Source organism: Cupressus sempervirens, chromosome 3, assembly GCF_028749045.1.
Source record: "Cupressus sempervirens isolate cs-2001-9-10 chromosome 3, ASM2874904v1, whole genome shotgun sequence".
NCBI lineage: Eukaryota > Viridiplantae > Streptophyta > Pinopsida > Cupressales > Cupressaceae > Cupressus > Cupressus sempervirens.
Genome location: NC_143120.1, coordinates 887,815,239 through 887,835,318, shown reverse-complemented (window position 1 = coordinate 887,835,318; position 20,080 = coordinate 887,815,239). Strand labels below are relative to the sequence as shown.

Sequence of the window (20,080 nt, the reverse complement as noted above, 5' to 3'; positions counted from 1 at the left end):
CGGCTTTCATTTGTTTTCCCAATTCTACTCGTGCTTGTTGCAACCTTTTCTTTTCCTCTTCTGCATCTGGATACGTTGCATTCTTTGCTTGCTCACAAGTGATGGCTAATGTCTCCTCACGCGTTTCAATGCTTAACAAGTTCACCCCTTGCTTAGGGCATTTCGAATCCTCATGGTCTCCTGGATCACACCATCTGCACAACAGCTGTGGTGTTTCCTTTATGTTACAGTCTCTATCGAAGTGTCCCCAAAGGTTGCATGCACGGCATTGTATCATCGGTCGTCCACTCAAGTCGTACTGTATAAGCCTTCGGCCTCCATTATTGTTATTATTATTATTGTTACCGCCTCATCCACACCTGGTATTGTTACGATACCCTCCTAAGGTTGCGTCATTGATCGTGTTTGTCCCTGCTCTTGTAGTGGACACTTCCTACATCAATAACACTTGTTGACGTCCCTTCGTCTTCATATTGAACGGGCATTCCTTGGTAGAATGCCCCGCAGTTTGGCAAATATTGGAAAACTGTTTCTTCGGCCAGAAGCCCTTTGTGTGGCCTTCCTCCTTACAGTCCGTACCAGAAAGTTCCCCATCCACTAAGTCAAGATTCCTTTTCAGATTTCTGAACTTCTCCATCATCCGTAACATATCCTTCTGCAATGCTCGAACCTTCTTACTCGACTCTTTGTCATTGCTGCTGATTTCGAAAGATGAATTGTCTGAGTCTGACAATTTGTTTTTCTTCTTTTTGCTCATTTTCTGCTCAATCTCTAGATCCATCGCCCGATTATATGCATCTATGTACGATGCTGGAGGTACAATTTTTATCTTTTTCTTTAATGTCAATCGTAGCCCTTCAATAAACCATCTTTATTTTAATCCGTCAGCTGGTTGGCTTTCCATTTTCCCCACCAGCTCCTTCAGCATTCTTCCATATACACAAATTGTTTCGTTCTTTCCCTATTTCGTACTGTATATTTTCGCTACCATTTCATTATCATCCCTTAGTAGTCGAAACTCTGCTATGAATTCGTTTCTGACTTCTGTCCATGTAGTTAATTTCTACAGATCAGCATCCGAAAACCAATCAATCGCTACACCTTGTAGGGTCACCGGAAATTGTCGGACCCAATCATCCTAGTTCGTTACACTGTTTGTTGTCCAGATTGTTTCGCATGTTTTATAGTGTTTGATTGGATTGGTCGCCTCATCACCATTGAACTTCGACAATTTTTCCTTTGCACCTGCAATTGCTACTTTCTTCTGAATGTGTGGTGCTTGTTGTGTACCCACGTTGATCTGAGTACCCACGCTATTCTGAGTTACCGCATTGTTCTGCACAACTGTGCTACTTCGGACAACCGCCCTACTTTAGACAATCGCATTACCTGGTGTAAAGAGATCTTCATCAAGCGAAGTTGTTCTACACTCATGCTCCTTCAACACTTACAAGCCATGCGAATTACTTCCCATTCGTTCGGATTCTCTACCCTCGGCATATACAAGGAACTCCTTTCTTGTCTCTTCCACCAAATTCAATTGTTGTCGCATTTTTTCGAGCAATTCCTCGGCACTCCTTGGTCTGCTAGGTGAATGCAATCCCTCCATCTATGCTCCTTCACCACCTTGATGCCCGTCGAAAAGTTGTTGAAACTACTGCTTTCGCTCCACCTGTTGTGTTAGGATTAGTGCTTCCCATGTTGTACATATGTCATCTTTATCCTTTACTTTATTCCTATCTTTAATAAGAAGATTCAGCATTAATCTTAACCTCTTGTATACCAAGTTCGACTTGCAACGGCATCAAATGTTTACCATACAGGGTAAATGGATACTTATCGCATTCAATAGATTAAGATGTAACACCGAACACAAACTTTATTCATATATGCAATGTGCAACTCCAAATACAACACTTACAATGATAATGATGATCCAATAGTCCCTTCAAACGGTGTACATATACTTTCCCAAAGGGGTGACTCAACCGTCATGCAGCCTTTCGGATACAATTCTACCTGTCAGCTAAACTATAGATTTTACCAACAACAACCAATTCCTTACCAAAAATTTCATCACCCATTTTAAGATTAGAACTATTGACAAAAGCTCCATCTAACACTCCTTGGTCGAAGGAGATCGAATTTTTTCTGCTTTTTCAGAACTCTAGCATTAAGATAGGGGACCTCATTCTCAATTCACACAACATTACAAGTTTTAGAAAGTCGGGAATGAACTCAGTGACAGGAAACCATTTAACCTCCTCAGAGCACTGCACTAACCTTTCTCTAATCAATTATAACATTTTGAGATACACCTCTCTTTTTTAATATTTTATCCTAAGTTACAATGGTACCTCCCCCCCCCCCCCACCGCACCAGGAAAAGTTTGAACCGGTTTGCGGTTCTGGTCCGGTTCGGACTTGGTTCAGGCAGGGTACAATTTTTTCCCTACGAGTTCAATCATGTTCGAAACTGGGTGAACCAACACCAAAAATTTCAAACCCACAGCGAACTGGACCCACGGACAGCAAAAAAGTGTTTTTTTGGGGCAAAAATAAAATGTCTTTTGGTGTCGACAACCCTAAAAGTTGTTATAAATTGATTTTGGTGGCTTCTCATTTTCGTTTTATGTTTCCAAACAGATTATTTTGTCTTAAGGAAGAAGACAACATAAGTTTTTGAGCAAGCATCCGGTTGTGCAACGAGTTTGAATATTAATAGTTTTTCTGATTTTCATTCCATTAGTTGAACAATGAATGTGAAACAATGATACTTGAAATTGATATTGATAATGTTTTGAATCTTTGATGTTGAAGTTGATTGAACTGTATGATCATATGATCACTATGATTACAAGTTTAACTGTTTATGGTGTTTTTGTCGTTTAAATGTGTTTATGCTACTATGCTACATTCTAATTTTAACTCATGCTTCAGATATATATATATATATATATTTTTTTTTTTTTTTTTTTTTTTACATGTTTTTGTGCTAACGAACCCAAACCCCTTACCAAAATTTTGACAAACTTGTGAACCGGTTCTCTAACTTCAAACTTGGAACCAAACCCGAACTAGCAACTTAGTATTTTATTCAAATACACACATCTAAGGTCAATGGTTTGTATGTTTCCCACATGTAATGTTACTCTAATGAGAGTCAATCTACAACTCAAAAAGAGCTGCCTTGATGTATATGTAATTTTTACAAAATGCGTATTATCTTTAATTCTAGAGGAGGAAAAATATAACTCAACCCAAAAATGATTACATCCTTCTACAGTAGAACAGTCATGGTGGTGACAGAAGTGATTGTCAGATATCATCTCTTATTTGGACAATTGATTAACATAATTCATTCTAGGATAAAATCTGGTATTAAAAGCACAGCATGACACTTGGATTTCCTGTATCATTAAGAGAATGCCCAATAGGTCAATGTAAGGAGTGTTTTCTTGCTTAAAACATTTGAACTATTCAGTAGTAATCAGAAGCTGGAGTCTTCAACTTAAAGCATGATGTGGCTGCTCAAATTTCATTTCCAACAAAAAAGGAAAACTAGAAAGAGTAAAAATCGGCATGCCTTTTTATTAAAGTAGTCATAATAAAGACTAAGATGGATTGAGACATCAAACCAACCTGCCGAACATGCAGAGTCATCCCAGATGTATTGACCAAAGATTGGAAAAAGTGCTCCACTAACTGAAAAAGAAAAAACATTAATCACTGTAAAAGCATAGTCATCTTATATTTCAAGCTTTGTATGTATACCAAAGAACACACAAAAAGTTAGAATCACAGTATAAACCATGGATGCATGTCCATTTGGTGAACAATAAGCTCTAACACATTTGTCCTGCAGTTTGGAATAATAATATTAGCAACAACAACTGGTTATTCCTGCAAGATCCTTGGAAGCAATAGAAAAGCATGTGGCTTGATACATAGACCAGTGCCACAATACATATCAGACCCAATGATCTAAGTCACAGATGTTCCTAACTACAATGTAACATGACTCAGATTATTTATAGCCACACATAATCTACACCATAGCATCCATATATATAACTACATAGAATATGCAAATTGTCTTATTTTGATTCTAATTTGAATCTCTAATAAAATGATGTGATATTCTAGCAGCCCTGCTAATATACTGCATGTAGAAATTCACACACAACCTTGTAAATATGTGGCAAAGTTTTGAAGCTCAAATTTTGTTCTTATTTATGTATCATGATTTATGAGGGATGATTACATTCTAAAAAAAAAAAAAATATGCATGTTCATGTATTATACATATTAAGCCAGGTCTGATGACGAAATACAAGGAAAATAAGGTAATCTCTCGATGGCTTTGATTCACTAAACACCCTTATTTAACAGTCTTTAGGTAAACAATAACCAACAATCTTTTTCTTTTAAAATGAGAAAGAATGGAAAGTAACTGGTGAAATAATAAATGAAAGTTGTATTAAACAAAGAAGAGAATACTCCTTATATAAGCAATTACAGAAGATTTTTCTACAACAGAAATGATCAAGAACTAAAGACAAAACAGAAAGTTACTAAAAATAACTAACCAACAAAATAGTAAGTTACTAATTAAAATACTTAAATGATCATTAAAAGCTAAATAATACAATATCACGTTAATACCCTCCTGTAATGGTCATTCTACTAACTACAAAATTTGTCCCAAAATTGTACAACCAATAGATACAACCCAAGATCTCCAATGTCAACTGCAATGGTTTTCTTCTAGCCATTGAATCTCTAGATGCCTTCCAACATGATGTTGGGTAACATAGCCATCCCTCTGGTTTGCTAATTAAAATACTTAAATGATCATTATAAGTTAAATAATATAATATCACTAACATTTGTCCAAAAGTTGTACAGCCAGTCAATACAACCCAAGAAAGAATGCCAAATGCAATGTTTTTCTTCTGGTTGTTTAATCTTTAGATGCCTTCCAGCATGATGTTGGGTAATAAAGCCATCCCTGTGGTTATTCAATGACATGGAAACCGAGATAAAAACCAGCCTCTAAAAAACTTCATTTTTTGTTGCTTAAAAATCACCAAGAAAATGAAACCCAAGACTTTGTCCAAAAATCATCCAAATAAATTGAAGGAAGACAACACCACGATTTCTTGGAAAAATCCTCAAAGCCTAGATATGATGCCTAAATGACACACAATTTTGTGAAAATTTTGTCAAAATGCTTAATTATGAGTGAAAAAAATAATTTAAAAAATAACTAGTATTCACGATTTTGAGGAAAAAAATAATCAAAATCCTAGATGGTGAAAAGCCCCCACAATTCTTGTCGAACAAAGCAAAAGAAACTCATGGTTTTTTTTTTTTAAATCATGCAAGCAGCAAAACTCCTCCACAATTTTCCAAAAAGAGTGTACCAAACCATTGACAGCAGAAGGCCATGACTTCATGTGAAAAATCAGCCAAAAAGAACAAATGTAGTCGCAACAAATCCTATGCCCTCACCTAGCTGTCACATGGTACTACAAACAACAAAAACTTTCATGCAAAAGACACCATCACGTCACTGCAAAAGAAAAATGTTGTGGCACAAAAAATGAACATAGAAATGTGAACCGTCACAAGAAACATGTGCTCAGGAATAAATGAGGCTCTAAAAAACCATTGCACAAACAAACCCACAAAAATGGCTTGTTTTTCATAAAAAATAGGGGGGGAAAAATAGACTGCAGTTCTCAAAAATTTGACTTGTTGGTTCCCAAAACCACAGATTGAAAATCCAAGAGCTTTGCCAATTTCCCTAATAGGATTACTCAATCAGTTTTGGCCAACAAATGAATAACCTCCTAATTCAATTCCCCTACACTCTAGGCTTCGCTAAACCTAGGCCAGTGAACCTTCATCTTAAACCCTAATCACTTGGTTCAAATCTTTTCTATAACGAATTTAGACTTTGTGAGTTCTTAAGTTGGTAAAATCCTTTAACTCGGTCAAATAAAAGTTATATGAATGCTTTGATATGTTTACTTGTGAAATGAATATTATTTAATGAAAGCAATAGAGTTTATGAGTTATGGATATGGCGGAATATTGAACTTGAGGTCCTCAAACATCAACCCACTTCCACAAAATAAACTGCAGACCAGTCCCTTATCCAACCTTGGGTAAATAGAGTCGAACTTTCTCCATATCCTTATATACAACCCTAAGAGACAATGCTATACCATCTACTACTTTATAGACTGAAGGTTCAATTGGCAACACAACCCCTAGTCTAATTGAATTTAATTTCTTTCGGAAAACCAATTAGACAAGATTCACATAGACAACAATTTGTATGCAAATTCTGATAATCAAAGACTTGTATTGAAATCAACTTCTTCGCCGTTAGAGGAATTAATTTTAAAATTAATAATTATAGGGTACAAATCTGAAAATATTACTTTGAACTTCAATTTTCAAGATGACTAAGGGAAAATAGGGCTCTTGCATTAATTTCAAAAATGGGTACAATAAATCTGTACCTCACTTACAATATCCAGTCTACCCAAAAACTACATAAGCATCTACTCTTTCTCTCTTTAATCTATTGTGCTTTTTTTATTCGCTGCTCGTGTCTTTTTTGTTTTTGTTTGGGCAACTCTTATTTATACTCATTCAAAGGGGTTCTAAATTTTCCCCAAACAAATATGTCCCTTCATAACAAATCAGTTATATTATTTGTGAACCATATAACAGTTTGCCCACTGTTGATTATTAAGAACAAGTGATTAAAGTAGAAAGGAAATACCGCTCAAAACACTATGCCACGATAATCATTCACAAATTTTAATTGCATCTCCTTCTTCAATTATGAAGCATTTTGCTTTGGACACCATGTCTGCTAGGAAGCATATGCCACCTTTCAAAATTGAATCACTGATTTGAATCACAAGTTCATAATGTTTTGGTGCCTCCTTCCTCTATTGTGCAAATATGCTCCCATCTTACTAAAAGTAATCACAGATAATGCGTCATTCCCTCTGCGTTCCACACAACAAAGTTCTCCATCACACACGATTCATACACCCGACTATAGGTAGGCTGCTACAAGTTTGTGTGCACCAATATGAGACCCTCGATCAGATAAGTACATGGAACTTGAGCCAATCCACGGCACATCCTTTGGTATGAATGCAAATCTCTACTCCGAGCCACATTGCTATCTAAGGAAATAGGTACAAAACCAGATGATATGTTTGATGCACCATAAAGATGACAACAAATTGATTAAATTCACATTCACCAACGACAACTTGACAATCACAGAGCACATATTCAACAACACTACTTGTCGTGGCTAACAATGTCGTCCTGCTAATTCATTTTGTCCTCCATCCTGGTTTGTGTGTCTTTAGTCTTGAAAACTCCATATAGTAGCTTCAAGATCATTTTCTAGCAGCGTCAAAGCTGATAGTGATTGGGGATTAACTCCCAATAGCCCAACCCAAGCTCTCCAAATGTAAACTATTCTCGTTCATTCCTCTTTGGAAATCCTTCACACCTATACTTTCTCCAAAACAATCTTTTCTTTCTCAATCTCCCTTATTCTCCTCCTAACACTGTTGTGCATATATCACCCTTTACTTTCCTATTTCTACATCTTTTTGTGATGCTCATGGGAGAAAACAACATTCGTTTCCCAAGTGTTTATGCATTATGCTTGTGAGTTTTGAACATGACCAACACAAACTTTTGTTTTTGACGAGGATCATATGTCAGGACAATTGATCTGAAATCAAAGGGCTTCATATGTACTTCTTCCAAATACCTTTGCACCTATTGGCGATGGCCTTTAAGATCTAGAACTTTTGCCATTAACTATGCAAGTCTTTTGCTCAAAGGACAAAGCGGATTATATGCTTGAATGATAGCAAGCCATTGAATCCATATAATTTTCATTCCTTACAACCAAAAATAGATAAGAAGATCAATCTTTAAATTTTCCAATTCTTCCAAGTGCCTCAAAGCCGCATAAATTTTGTCAAGATTCCCATGGAAGTTACTAAAACTAATTGACTAAAACAATATAGGAAGTTAGTAAAACTAATTGACTAACTAACAAAATAGAAAATTACTAACTAAACTACTTACATGACCATTATAAGATAAATATTAGAATATTACTTTAATTATTGTTATCTATATTAACATTGAAGACAACCCAAAAGATACAAGGTAGAAAACTTCCTTGAGTTGGGGAAGGATTAAAATTGGAAAAAAGGGTAAATTAAAGTAGAATCCATTCAATCTATAAAAATGAAGAGAACATATATATTCGCGCATATTCATCATGAGTATTTACTTCACAATGGCTTTTCCCTAACTTTGAAAATAGCCATCACATTGAGAGAATCGATATAACAATAAAAAGAGTTCAATATCTATTTAAAGGAATATATCGAGTATATTGCATGGGTTATGCCACTGAAACAAAATCAATTGCTATTAGTTAATAAAAATCTAATAATATTGAATATCATAATATAAATCTCTCTAATAAAAAATTTGCATTATTCTCATTTAGAAGTTAATTTCTAAATTGACAATAAGTTTTATAGTTTCACAAAGTGTAATAACCTGCCTCTAGTCTGCCCTCAAAAAATGCTGATGAAAGCTCAAGAAATTTCATCAAACAATTCACATGCAAGGGACGTATGACTGATATAGTATTTCAGCTAGCTTCAAATGACTTTTTCTTCAATTTGCATCAATGAAAATCTTGTGCTAGAAGACTACAATGGACAACACAATGACCTAATATGAGTGTGCTACTAATTTTGACAATATTCAGTGCATATATATGATCTAAGCATGAGAAATGAACACCTACAACCAACTGACATTTTTACAAACAGTTGGTATGCAAACTAACTAGCTGATAAATAATGATATTAAATTGCTTAAATGGCACTAGCAACTATTATCTTCTTAATTGCAATGAAAATTACAATGCTCATGAAATATGGCCAAGACTTTGGCATTTACATGGATTACAAAATGATAATGCTGGTATAATGAACACTTACAGCTGAAAGCTTATAACACCCTAAAAAACAATACATAACAAAGAACCTGGTTGTAGATGACTGTAATAATTTTCTCCTATGCTGCCCCTTCTACTTCGATTTCTTCGAACTGCTTTTTCGGCCTGCTTTTTCAGCCCGCTTTTTTGGTTCCGCTTTTTTCGGACAGTTTTTTCGTACCCGCTTTTTTCAGCCTACTTTCTCGGTTCCACTTTTTCAGACTGCTACTATGTTGAATCTCAAGACCATATCTTTCAATGGCGTCAAGATTTGCAGCTTGAAGGGATTTCGTCCTCCAAACTATTGAGAAATAATCTCCAGCAAATTCCCCAATTTCTTTGATATTTCCAACCATGCATAAAAGAAGCTCTTCCATTTCTTTTATAGTGTTCTCACAAGAGCTCCATCCTTCGTTTTCTCAATGTGGGATAAAACATAACTCCCTTTATGTAACTTATGTCTCCAATTTGTTATAAAATAAAGGGGACTCTTCTAATTTAAATATTTCCCACAACTATAATCTATGCATTAATAAAGTTAAATATTTAAATTTAACTTTATAAAATAGCTTTATCAATGCATAACAAATCTTATCAGTGATAAACAAGTCTTCTTGTCGATTTTAAACAATTACCATCGACATATCGTTGCCACTGGATGTCTGCCCATGCCCAAGATGACTTACTATAAATAGTAAGTATGCCCAAAGTTGCCTCAAAACCCCTCAGAAAGACCTGCAACTGAAACTATCTGGGCCAAATGGCCTCTAAGTCCCTTTAATGTCCTGGTTAGCCTACGGGACCGTGGGGAAATAGGCTAACGAAAACATCATGCTATGAATGCTAAAAAAGGGGACATTACAGTCCGCCCTTTCCAAAATTGCTTGTCCCCAAGCAATGGTCGAACAACAACCCAATCAATCAACCTGGATCCCAAATGTAGTCATGAACTATACTGCTATCAGTCAACATAGGCTCCTGCAACAACCTTTGAAAATTAACCAAGAGGAATCCATAATCAAATTGGCGAATACAACTCACCCAAACTCCAAAGTCAGGAACCCATGAGAAACAAGCTCTCGAAATAATAGAACCCAAGTAGAGTAGATAACCCAAACTGCCAACATAGTAAATACCATCAACACATCCCACTAGCCTATGTGGAATGTACAATACAATTCTGCAACAACGATGAATACTCCCGCATGAAACTGCACCAAATACAGAGAATCCACACACTGCACACCTACTGCAATTATCACAACTCTGCAGATCACCGGTCATTGTCTCATAACCATAACACCCATGCACTGCTGATGGTGAATAGTCATTACACGGTAGATAGCAAAAATGAGAGCCCAGACCAAACCTGTCTGCCATCAACTCCTCAACACATGGATCAAAAGCAAACCGATGAACATATCCTACAGTATAATGCCAGTAAAAAGAACCAATCCCAATCAAAGACTCATCCTGCAGACGTGATACAACCAACTGTGACTGATCATCAGCTAAGTCAGAGGATGATATAGCCAAGAGTGCAGAATCAACAACATCACTAGTCTCTGTGCCCTCCAAGTCAAACATATCACAATGCTCAGCTGCAGCGCCCAACTCAGTTGAACCTGCCTCTAGTGGAAACGGACCAAATATGCCAATACTAGTGTCATGGACAGATATATCTTCATCTCCACTACCTCTATCAACCTCGACCATGGACATCTGCGGATCACCAGACACCACGGTCCTTGATTGTACAGAATCTGGTAAAGACTGAAGTCACTCTAACTCCATGGTCACCTTAGCCAAATGAAACTGTGACTCCTCGAAAGCCAACTGTGTACTCTCAAGAATCTCAAAAGTCACCTCGAGCTGCTGAGTAAGCTCACTCACCTCATCTTCCTTGGCCAATAATGCATCGTATGCTGTACTCCCCCACTCCATAAGATAATCTCTGTCGGCTACCAACTGCATATAATTTTGTCTCAGAATCCGGATAGCCTCCCATAAAGAGTGGATCTCTGTCAAGGAAAGATAATTTCCTCCCTGTTCATCACTAGTAGGAGAACCCCATCCATAAACTGCTAACAACTGATGAGCAGCATCAAAATGCTCACAAGCGATAGAAATGTCTCACTCGCCAACTCTCAGCTGACTAGACACATCATTGTGCCGACTGGTCGAACTCCTATACTCTATCCCTGGTACACTGTCCAAAGGAGTAACCTCGGAATAGCTATCATCTGTAATACTCAGATCCTGGGACTCTTCTGTAAACTCTGTCATATCTGAGAGATCATCAACCCATTCCAACAAGAATGGTTGACTGGATATATGAACAATGCCCAACACAGGTGTGTAAAACTAATTCCAGCATCAAACAAGCTGTTGGCATGGATGAGAACTACACCTGGCAAACTACTAATCAAGTCCATGATGGTGCAGCAGATACTACTACCAAGGAATGATAGATATCTTTGGTCAAAACGATCCCAAGTACTAAGATAAGGATCCCAACATCTAATCCATGAACGGAAACCAGCTGGCAATTCAAGTAAACTTCTCACCTGAGTAATGTGAACAATACCAACTGACTTCATGCACCTGTCTACAATCTCTGAATCCAGAGTGTGAATGCTAGACATACTCATATCATCATCATGTGACCTGACTGTAAAAGAAAACTGAGTCCCTGCTATACGCGCAACTCCCAAACTGAACTCACCTCAAGACAAAGCTCGTCCACGTGTCTCTCAGAATCTTGGAGAGCCAACAGAGTACACACCAAGGAATTTCGAGTATCCTCTAGCTCATGAAAAAGCCAGTCAACCTCCTTCTCCTCCTTCACTGCATCTTCCTTGATTTGTTGTAAGTCGTCACAAGAAGAACCTCTTGTGACTCCTTTCTGTCTCTCCTGCAGTTGAATCATCCAAATGTGATTCTCAATCAATCCATGTATCCTGTCATGATGAGATAAAGCCGTGAGAATATTCTTGTCCCTTGTCTTTAGCTGGCTTGCCAAACCAAGTAAAGAGCTACTAGCCTCTATCTCATGTGAAGAAGCATCCAACTGTGCCTGATACTCATTTTCTGCAAAGTCCTGAATGCTCACTTTCTGATCAACTGTATTATCCTCAAACATGACGGTATCCTCAACTGCTGTAACTTCATCCAACCCAACTGTACTGAAATCACTATCTATGTCAATCGCACAATCCGGTGTGCCTGTGATATCACCTTCTGGCTCAACTTGCACGTCTGTAACCCCTTCTACCTATGAAGATGATGCAGATAAACCATTACCTGAAGATGTGCTAATGTCTCCCTGTATTGAATCAGCATGTCTGTTAAACTCCTCATAGAAGTTTTTGCCTGTCATAGGGAAGGTACGATCCTTAGGCCTATCAAAACGTTCAATTAGTCTCTCCTTAAACTCCACATAGGAGGTAATATGTGCATGACCCATAGTGACCATACCATGATGCCACCACTCGTGTGCTAACCCATCCAGGTGAATTGCTGCATACTTAATAGCTTCTTCCTCAGGCATAGGGTTCATTTGAAAATATGTGTCAAGCTTTTGAACCCAAGCTCTTGCTGTAGACTTCCCCGAGCCATCATAATTTGGTAATTGAAGTTTCCCTACTTTCTTCTGTAGCTCACAGCTCTGGTTCCTGTCATGTCCACGTGGCATATGCTTCATCCACACATCTATATACTCCCTAAGGGTAATTGCAGCTATAAAATCTGGACCTCCGGCTTCCCAATCTCTCCTCAACTGGTCCTATATATCAGTGATATGGGGCTCTGGTACGGGCTACTCTGGAGCTCTAGGAGGAAATGTTGGAACCATGGGCCTCGAACTCACTGTCCTAGTTTGCTGGGGTGCATGACCGAAATTGTTCTCAATTTGTTCGCCTCCATTATGTGCCCCATCCTGATTATTAGCATTCTGATTATTACCATTCTGATTATTTCCTCCAACCACATTAGCATTCGACCCCATTTGACGAGCCATCATCTGCACCATAAGCTCAAATCTCTGACTCTGTTCCTGTGCTTTTTGCTCTGCTGATCGCTGTCCCTGTGCTAAGGTGTCTAATAACTGTAAGAATCTTTCCTTTCCCTGGTCTGGACCGGCATTCATTTTGTCAAACATTTTTCTCTCTATCTGGCTATTCCAAATTCCCTATAAGACTTCTACAGGATGGCAAGACTTATAGCTCTGATACCACTGTAATAACTCACCTCTAGTCTGCCCTCAAAAAATGTTGATGAAAGCTCAAGGAATTTCATCAAACAATTCACATGCAAGGGACATATGACTGATATAGTATTTCAGCTAGCTTCAAATGACTTTTTCTTCAATTTGCATCAATGAAAATCTTGTGCTAGAAGACTACAATGGACTACACAATGACCTAATATGAGTGTGCTACTAATTTTGACAATATTCAGTGCATATATATGATCTGAGCATGAGAAATGAACACCTACAGCCAACTGGCATTTTTACAAACAGTTGGTATGCAAACTAACTAGCTGATAAATAATGATATTAAATTGCTTAAATGGCACCAGCAACTATTATCTTCTTAATTGCAATGAAAATTACAATGCTCATGAAATATGGCCAAGACTTTGGCATTTACATGGATTACAAAATGATAATGCTGGTATAATGAACGCTTACAGCTGAAAGCTTATAACACCCTAAAAAACAATACATAACAAAGAACCTGGTTGTAGATGGCTGTAATAATTTTCTCCTATGCTGCCTCTTCTACTTCGCTTTCTTCGATTTGCTTTTTCGGCCTGCTTTTTCACACCCACTTTTTCAGCCTACTTTTTTGGTTCCGCTTTTTTCGGACAGCTTTTTCGTAACCGCTTTTTTCAGCCTGCTTTTTCGGTTCCGCTTTTTCGGACTGCTACTATGTTGAATCTCAAAACCATATCTTTCAATGGCATCAAGATTTCCAGCTTGAAGGGATTTCGTCCTCCAAACTATTGAGACATAATCTCCAGCAAATTCCCCAATTTCTTTGATATTTCCAACCATGCATAAAAGAAGCTCTTCCATTTCTTTTATAGTGTTCTCACAAGAGCTCCATCCTTCGTTTTCTCAATGTGGGATAAAACATAACTCCCTTTATGTAACTTATGTCTCCAATTTGATATAAAATAAAGGGGACTCTTCTAATTTAAATATTTCTCACAACTATAGTCTATGCATTAATAAAGTTAAATATTTAAATTTAACTTTATAAAATAGCTTTATCAATGCATAACAAATCTTATCAGTGATAAACAAGTCTTCTTGTCGATTTTAAACAATTACCATCGACATATCGTTGCCTTTGGATGTCTGCCCATGCCCAAGATGACTTACTATAAATAGTAAGTATGCCTAAAGTTGCCTCAAAACCCCTCAGAAAGACCTGCAACTGAAACTATCTAGGCCAAATGGCCTCTAAGTCCCTTTAATGTCCTGGTTAGCCTACGGGACCGTGGGGAAAGAGGCTAACAACAACATCATGCTATGAATGCTAAAAAAGGGGACATTACACAAAGCTTCCAAATGTGGGGACAGGCAGATAAGTTTCGGGGATTGGGAGACTAAGGGCCTAAGTTTGAAATTAGCAGGGGGGCAATATCGAGTAGGAGGTGGAAGGGCGTGCAAACACAGTACGTCAAAAATGTCTTATATAAAGATGTGTAAGGAATAAGAATAAGAATTGTAATTGGAACTTTGGCATACCATGTAAAGTTAAAACTTCAAGCATTAAATACTGACAATGATAGAAAGTAAATTTCAGTGTTAACAATGGGGCAAAAGTTGTGGAATTTTGGGAGAAAACTAAGAATATATATAAGAATTGAAAATGAAACATTGGCATAAGTAGTGAAGTTTAAACTAAATAAACATAAAAAACATGTTAATGATTATATTAACAATAAAAATGATGGGTGGAGATTTGGGTCAAGATCAACGCCCCTTGTAGGAGTTTGGGCAGAGCCCCAAACAACGTCAATGAGCACCATTGTGGGTGTCGAGGGGCAGTGCCCCTTGTGGGAGTTTAAAGATGTAACATCCCCTTTTTCTGGGCCGAGCTAAAAACTAACATAACATCGAAATACAGATACAACTTCACATTCATGAGAAGGCAGTTATAACAGTTATGTTCATACAAGAGAGATTAACAGTTACAATTAGTTTAACCAAAATATCACAACTAATAATTGAAGGCATCATCAATAAATCTATATAGAGGATTTAAGATTAACATACCCTAAATTCAAAAACCGAAATTTGCCTAGGGCAACATCTACAAAACCCAAGTTAGTCCACATATACTACTTAGGGCACAAACATTATAACACTATATTATAATAAACCAATATCATTTAGGGCAACAAAACCATCAAGTAAGACTATCTCATGCATGCAGTTAAATTAATTGATTTAACTCATTTCCAAATTTGTAGAAAGAAAAAATTCGATTTCTAAGCACTGAAGGAAATAATTGTTTAAACAATAACAACCATCTAACATATCTTCGACTCAAGGTTACAAATGTCACAAGAGTAAAATGCCCATTACCAGAGGATATTGACTACAGATCATTTCTTTATCTTGTGTAAGCCTTGGCGTCTAATGGAGAGGAGAAGCATTGTCGGGGGCTTAACCTCCCAACCACGGACCTTAATTTATCCATGCACAATCTCAATCGAGAAAGGCCCTCCCTACCTGAAAATATACATGGGACACCCTGTCCATCCGCTAAGCATCCTAGTATTAGAGCATCAACCCACTGCTCAACTAGACCACAAGATCTAAACATTGGACTACCATGAGCTGACTCAATTATTTAAAGTTGTTATATTTATAAGTACGTTAATGATTTCATCTTGTTTTTGCCATTGCAGGGATGTTCTCTCCTCCCACCCTATCTTAACCATTCTAGCCCTTATGGGTGCTTCCTAGGAAGTCCCTTGAGCAGAATTCAGTTCTAATATTAATTTGCAACTCTAAATCCACATCATTGCACAAAGAATTTATCATGGCTTCAAATACTGAACTCATCTCAGAGGCATGTTGCTTACACCTCTATATAAGTCAGTTTATTTTATCAACATGCACAATATGTACTTTGGTACTTTGGAACATCATATCATACAAAGAATCTTGTAAGTAACATGTGCGTAGCAGATTTTCTTGCAATAAAACATTGACAACATATGAAGATCGCATCTATGATATCATCATTTATCCTTCTATTGTAGCATAAATGAAGGAATAATATAATGCATAACCTGACAATGATCACTGCCTCCTAGCTGTGCAAATAGGTTCCTTGCACTTGCAGACTTTGAACTCCCTCAGTGGAAACTCGCTACACTTGCAAACAATAAACATGCTTATACAAACAGAGGTTCTTGCTCAATGTAAATTTATGGAATAGAGTTGCAGACGATGCAAATCAAAATGCCATCGTGGACAAAAATTGGATGCAAGAACAAAGCTATTGTGATTACAAAACGATTGCAATAACAGAGCTATCATGATTGTAAAACGATTGCAATAACAGAGTTATTGTGATTGGAAACGATTGCAATAACAGAGTTATTGTGATTGGAAACGATTGCAATAACAGAGCTATCATGATTGTAAAACGATTGCAATAACAAAGCTATCATAATTATAAAACAATTGCAATAACAGAGCTATCTAGACTGGGAAAAATGGAAAACTCGAAGCTTCAATGCTTGCTAATTACTATGGTATCGAGTGAGTGCCCGATAATGGAATCACAATATATAAATTGCTTCTTTTGCATGCTCGGTTACAAGCCAGAACAAGAAAATGGTGGTGGTGTGAGTTTTAATGGAAAACAAGGAGTCATTAGCTATTACTTGGCAACATTCTATAAAGAAACTAAAAAGGTCATCGGCACAAATATTAAAAATGGCCATCTCAAATTATAAAGCCTGATGGAAAATAATATAGAAATATGAAAGGTGGCTACACATGAAATAATATTAAACCATAGCCAAGGTGAAAGAAGTAATAATATTGTCTTAATATATAACATCATGGTATTTATAGATACCTATATATGTACGTATATATGTACATGTACATGTGTAATCCCCAAACCATATATTTCTTACACATACGCCAAATATCAAGTATGTGTATACGTCCTTATATATATGTATAAAATTGGTTTGCGTATATACACATGCATGTATGTACATGTATAGATATTTAAGTATCATGACGTTGATATGTTAGGACATGCTTATATACCAGGAGGCTCCAACCAACAACACAATTATAAAGGTAACAACTTGTTCATAACGCAATTTATGCTTACTGATTTCTTTTATTATTAAGTGATATATAATTTAATTTAATTAGTTAGCTCATGGTTGTCCAACGTATACTCTTGCTTGTCTAGCCATTTTCCCTTAGCCATAGTGGTTCACAACTCATACCTATTTACCCAATGATGGTGGTGCCCCCCCATGCCCAATTACTTTCTGGCAATGCTTCCCCCACTTCTACGTGGTTCTACAGAAAAGAAATTCTACACAATTATATCAAATTCCTCAATATGGTCACAATTATCATAATAAATTATTATTCATAACCATCATAATGATTAAGCATCATGTCATCTTCATATGGAATTATAACTATTAACCACCTTACCATCTCACATGATCATAACTAATTTTATGTATCAACTAACTTCACATGAAACATCAATAGTTATATAGACATTTTCAAATTAAGCCAAAAATTGGGATGTAACATACCCTCCCCCTTGTGTTTCATTGTCCTCGATGAACTCTGTGTTTACTTTACCGTACATGTGCCCATTCCAACATAACTTTGAATTGATCATGTTTTTAGGATATTCTATTCCATATTCCTATCATACTCGTGTAGACACAATATTTTTAGTTCAACTCTCATTCTATTATCTCATGTAAGAGAATTTTCAGTGTTCAACAATGAAGAGTGAGATACTCATTCAAAAATTTGCAACTCTTCAAATAACATGCTCTAAATCATACCTTGATCATAGAAATTAAATCACTCATACATACCATCTAGTATATGGTTCTCATTAAATGAGTACATCATCCTTGGAGGCTCACAAATCACCTGAAATGGTTAGTGGATCCATGCCCGTTTATGTAACCTAGGCCTCCATGACCATCTTATCACAATAATATTTCATTAGAATAATCATTTCATGATAGAAATATAATTCATCACTAATATAATATAAGTCTTACAAGCGATTAAACAGCTTAGTAGGTCTTGATATTTCATTATCATGTACAATCAATTCCACATGTGAATCATAAATGTATAAAAATGTAGCAAAAGTAAAATGAGAGATCAGCTTACATCCAATAAGATCATAGAGGTTATGTTTAACATGGTACCACACTATCTACATCCCAGTCTCCTAAGCCGTTGGAATACACGACCACGCACAATTCTTGAGATGGGGTGTGGCCCAGATGCTTGTATGTTCTACTCACATCATTCCAATAGTGGCTTGGATCCTGAGTTCAATCTAGCCATAAACCTTTACATTTTCATAGGACTCTATCTATAGAAATCCCCTCACTTATCCATAATCAAGTTCATAATAATACACTTCTCATAGCATCAACTCATATCATTAGCTTTGTTCAATATTGTTTGTTCCATATAGGATATTTCAATCTATGCATCCTATGTGCACACTAACTTGATTGAGACATAGTTCAAATTTTTAGATGAAAGTAAAATATTGTAAGTTCATCGTAATCTATTCAATCAAATTCCATGCTCTAAATCATTACCTTTTATGCCAAAATTTCTTGGCTCGATCCATTCTTGGGTCCTAAATTCATCATAAGTATCTGAAACAAATTTACTAGGGTTCTTGTTGTTGGTTCCCAAAACCACAGATTGGAAATCCAAGAGCCTGCCACTTCTCCGATAGGACTTCTCAATCAGTTCTGGCCAATGAACGGGAATACTTCTCAATTCCCCTGCACTTTGAGCTCCACTACACCCAAGCAGGTAAACCTTCACCTTAACACTAATTGTTTGGTTCAAGGCTTTTCTAGAGCAAATTTAAGCTTTGAAGTTCTTCGGCTGGCAAGGTCCTCAAACTCGATCAAAATGAAATTGGATGCTAGATAATAGTTGATTGTTTCGTATAAGGTTTTTTTTAAATGGATCTGATGCTTGTAGAAGGAATATATAGATTTTATGACTTCAATAATAAAAAAACCAGTGCCTCGTTAATCCAGACAATAAAGTCAACTTCAGTGAATTTTCACGTACAACTTCATAATGTTTTACACACTTTACTGCCAACAATTAAATCATCAAGATGCGACAAACCAAATATTATGCAATCTTAAATTAGTCCAAACTGAATTTTAACTCCTTTGGCAGGGAGACAAACTGGATACAAATACAGAAATGATTTAATAGTTCACAATATCTGTAATGATCAAATTCAAAATGCTAAATGATCATGTCCACTTATCCAATGTTTAAATTGTATACAAAATTCCAAAAATTAATTACAAAGGATGATTCACCTACAATTTAAATCTCCACACCATTCAAAAATAAACAAAAGACATTTTATTTTATTTTAAAAATAAAATTAATGGAATTTACATTATGAAGCCATATTTAGCCCTTATTCCTCCTCACAAAAATATATAAATATAAAAAATGCTTCTTTTGAGAGAATATAAAGTGTTCGGATATGTCTTCCTACAATATCTGCCCGCTATTTATATTTTAAATATAAGGAATGGTGACTTTTCACAATTAAAAATCATATCGTTTCTTGACCAAAGTAATTAATCCTTTGAAAATACACACTTAATTTATCAAATTTAATTATCTTCTATCGGATGACCATGTATTCAAATTTGACCTGCATAAGAAACGTCGCATGCACATCCTCGCACAATTTTA

The 20,080-nt window shown here is 36.4% G+C and overlaps 1 protein-coding gene across 4 annotated transcripts in view; it reads right to left on the bottom strand.

Annotated features, from left to right (window-relative positions):
* The window catches only part of LOC149569647 (uncharacterized), a 173,751-nt gene that overhangs the window by 90,618 nt on the left and 63,053 nt on the right, over positions 1-20,080 (bottom strand). For 2 of the 4 annotated variants that reach the window (XM_089822369.1, XM_089822370.1), the window contains exon 6: positions 3,642-3,704. The exons of the other annotated variants lie outside the window; for them this stretch is intronic. In XM_089822369.1, coding sequence (XP_089678495.1) covers positions 3,642-3,704 — 63 coding nt within the window. The remainder of the gene's footprint in view (positions 1-3,641; positions 3,705-20,080) is intronic. 4 annotated transcript variants of the gene reach the window in all.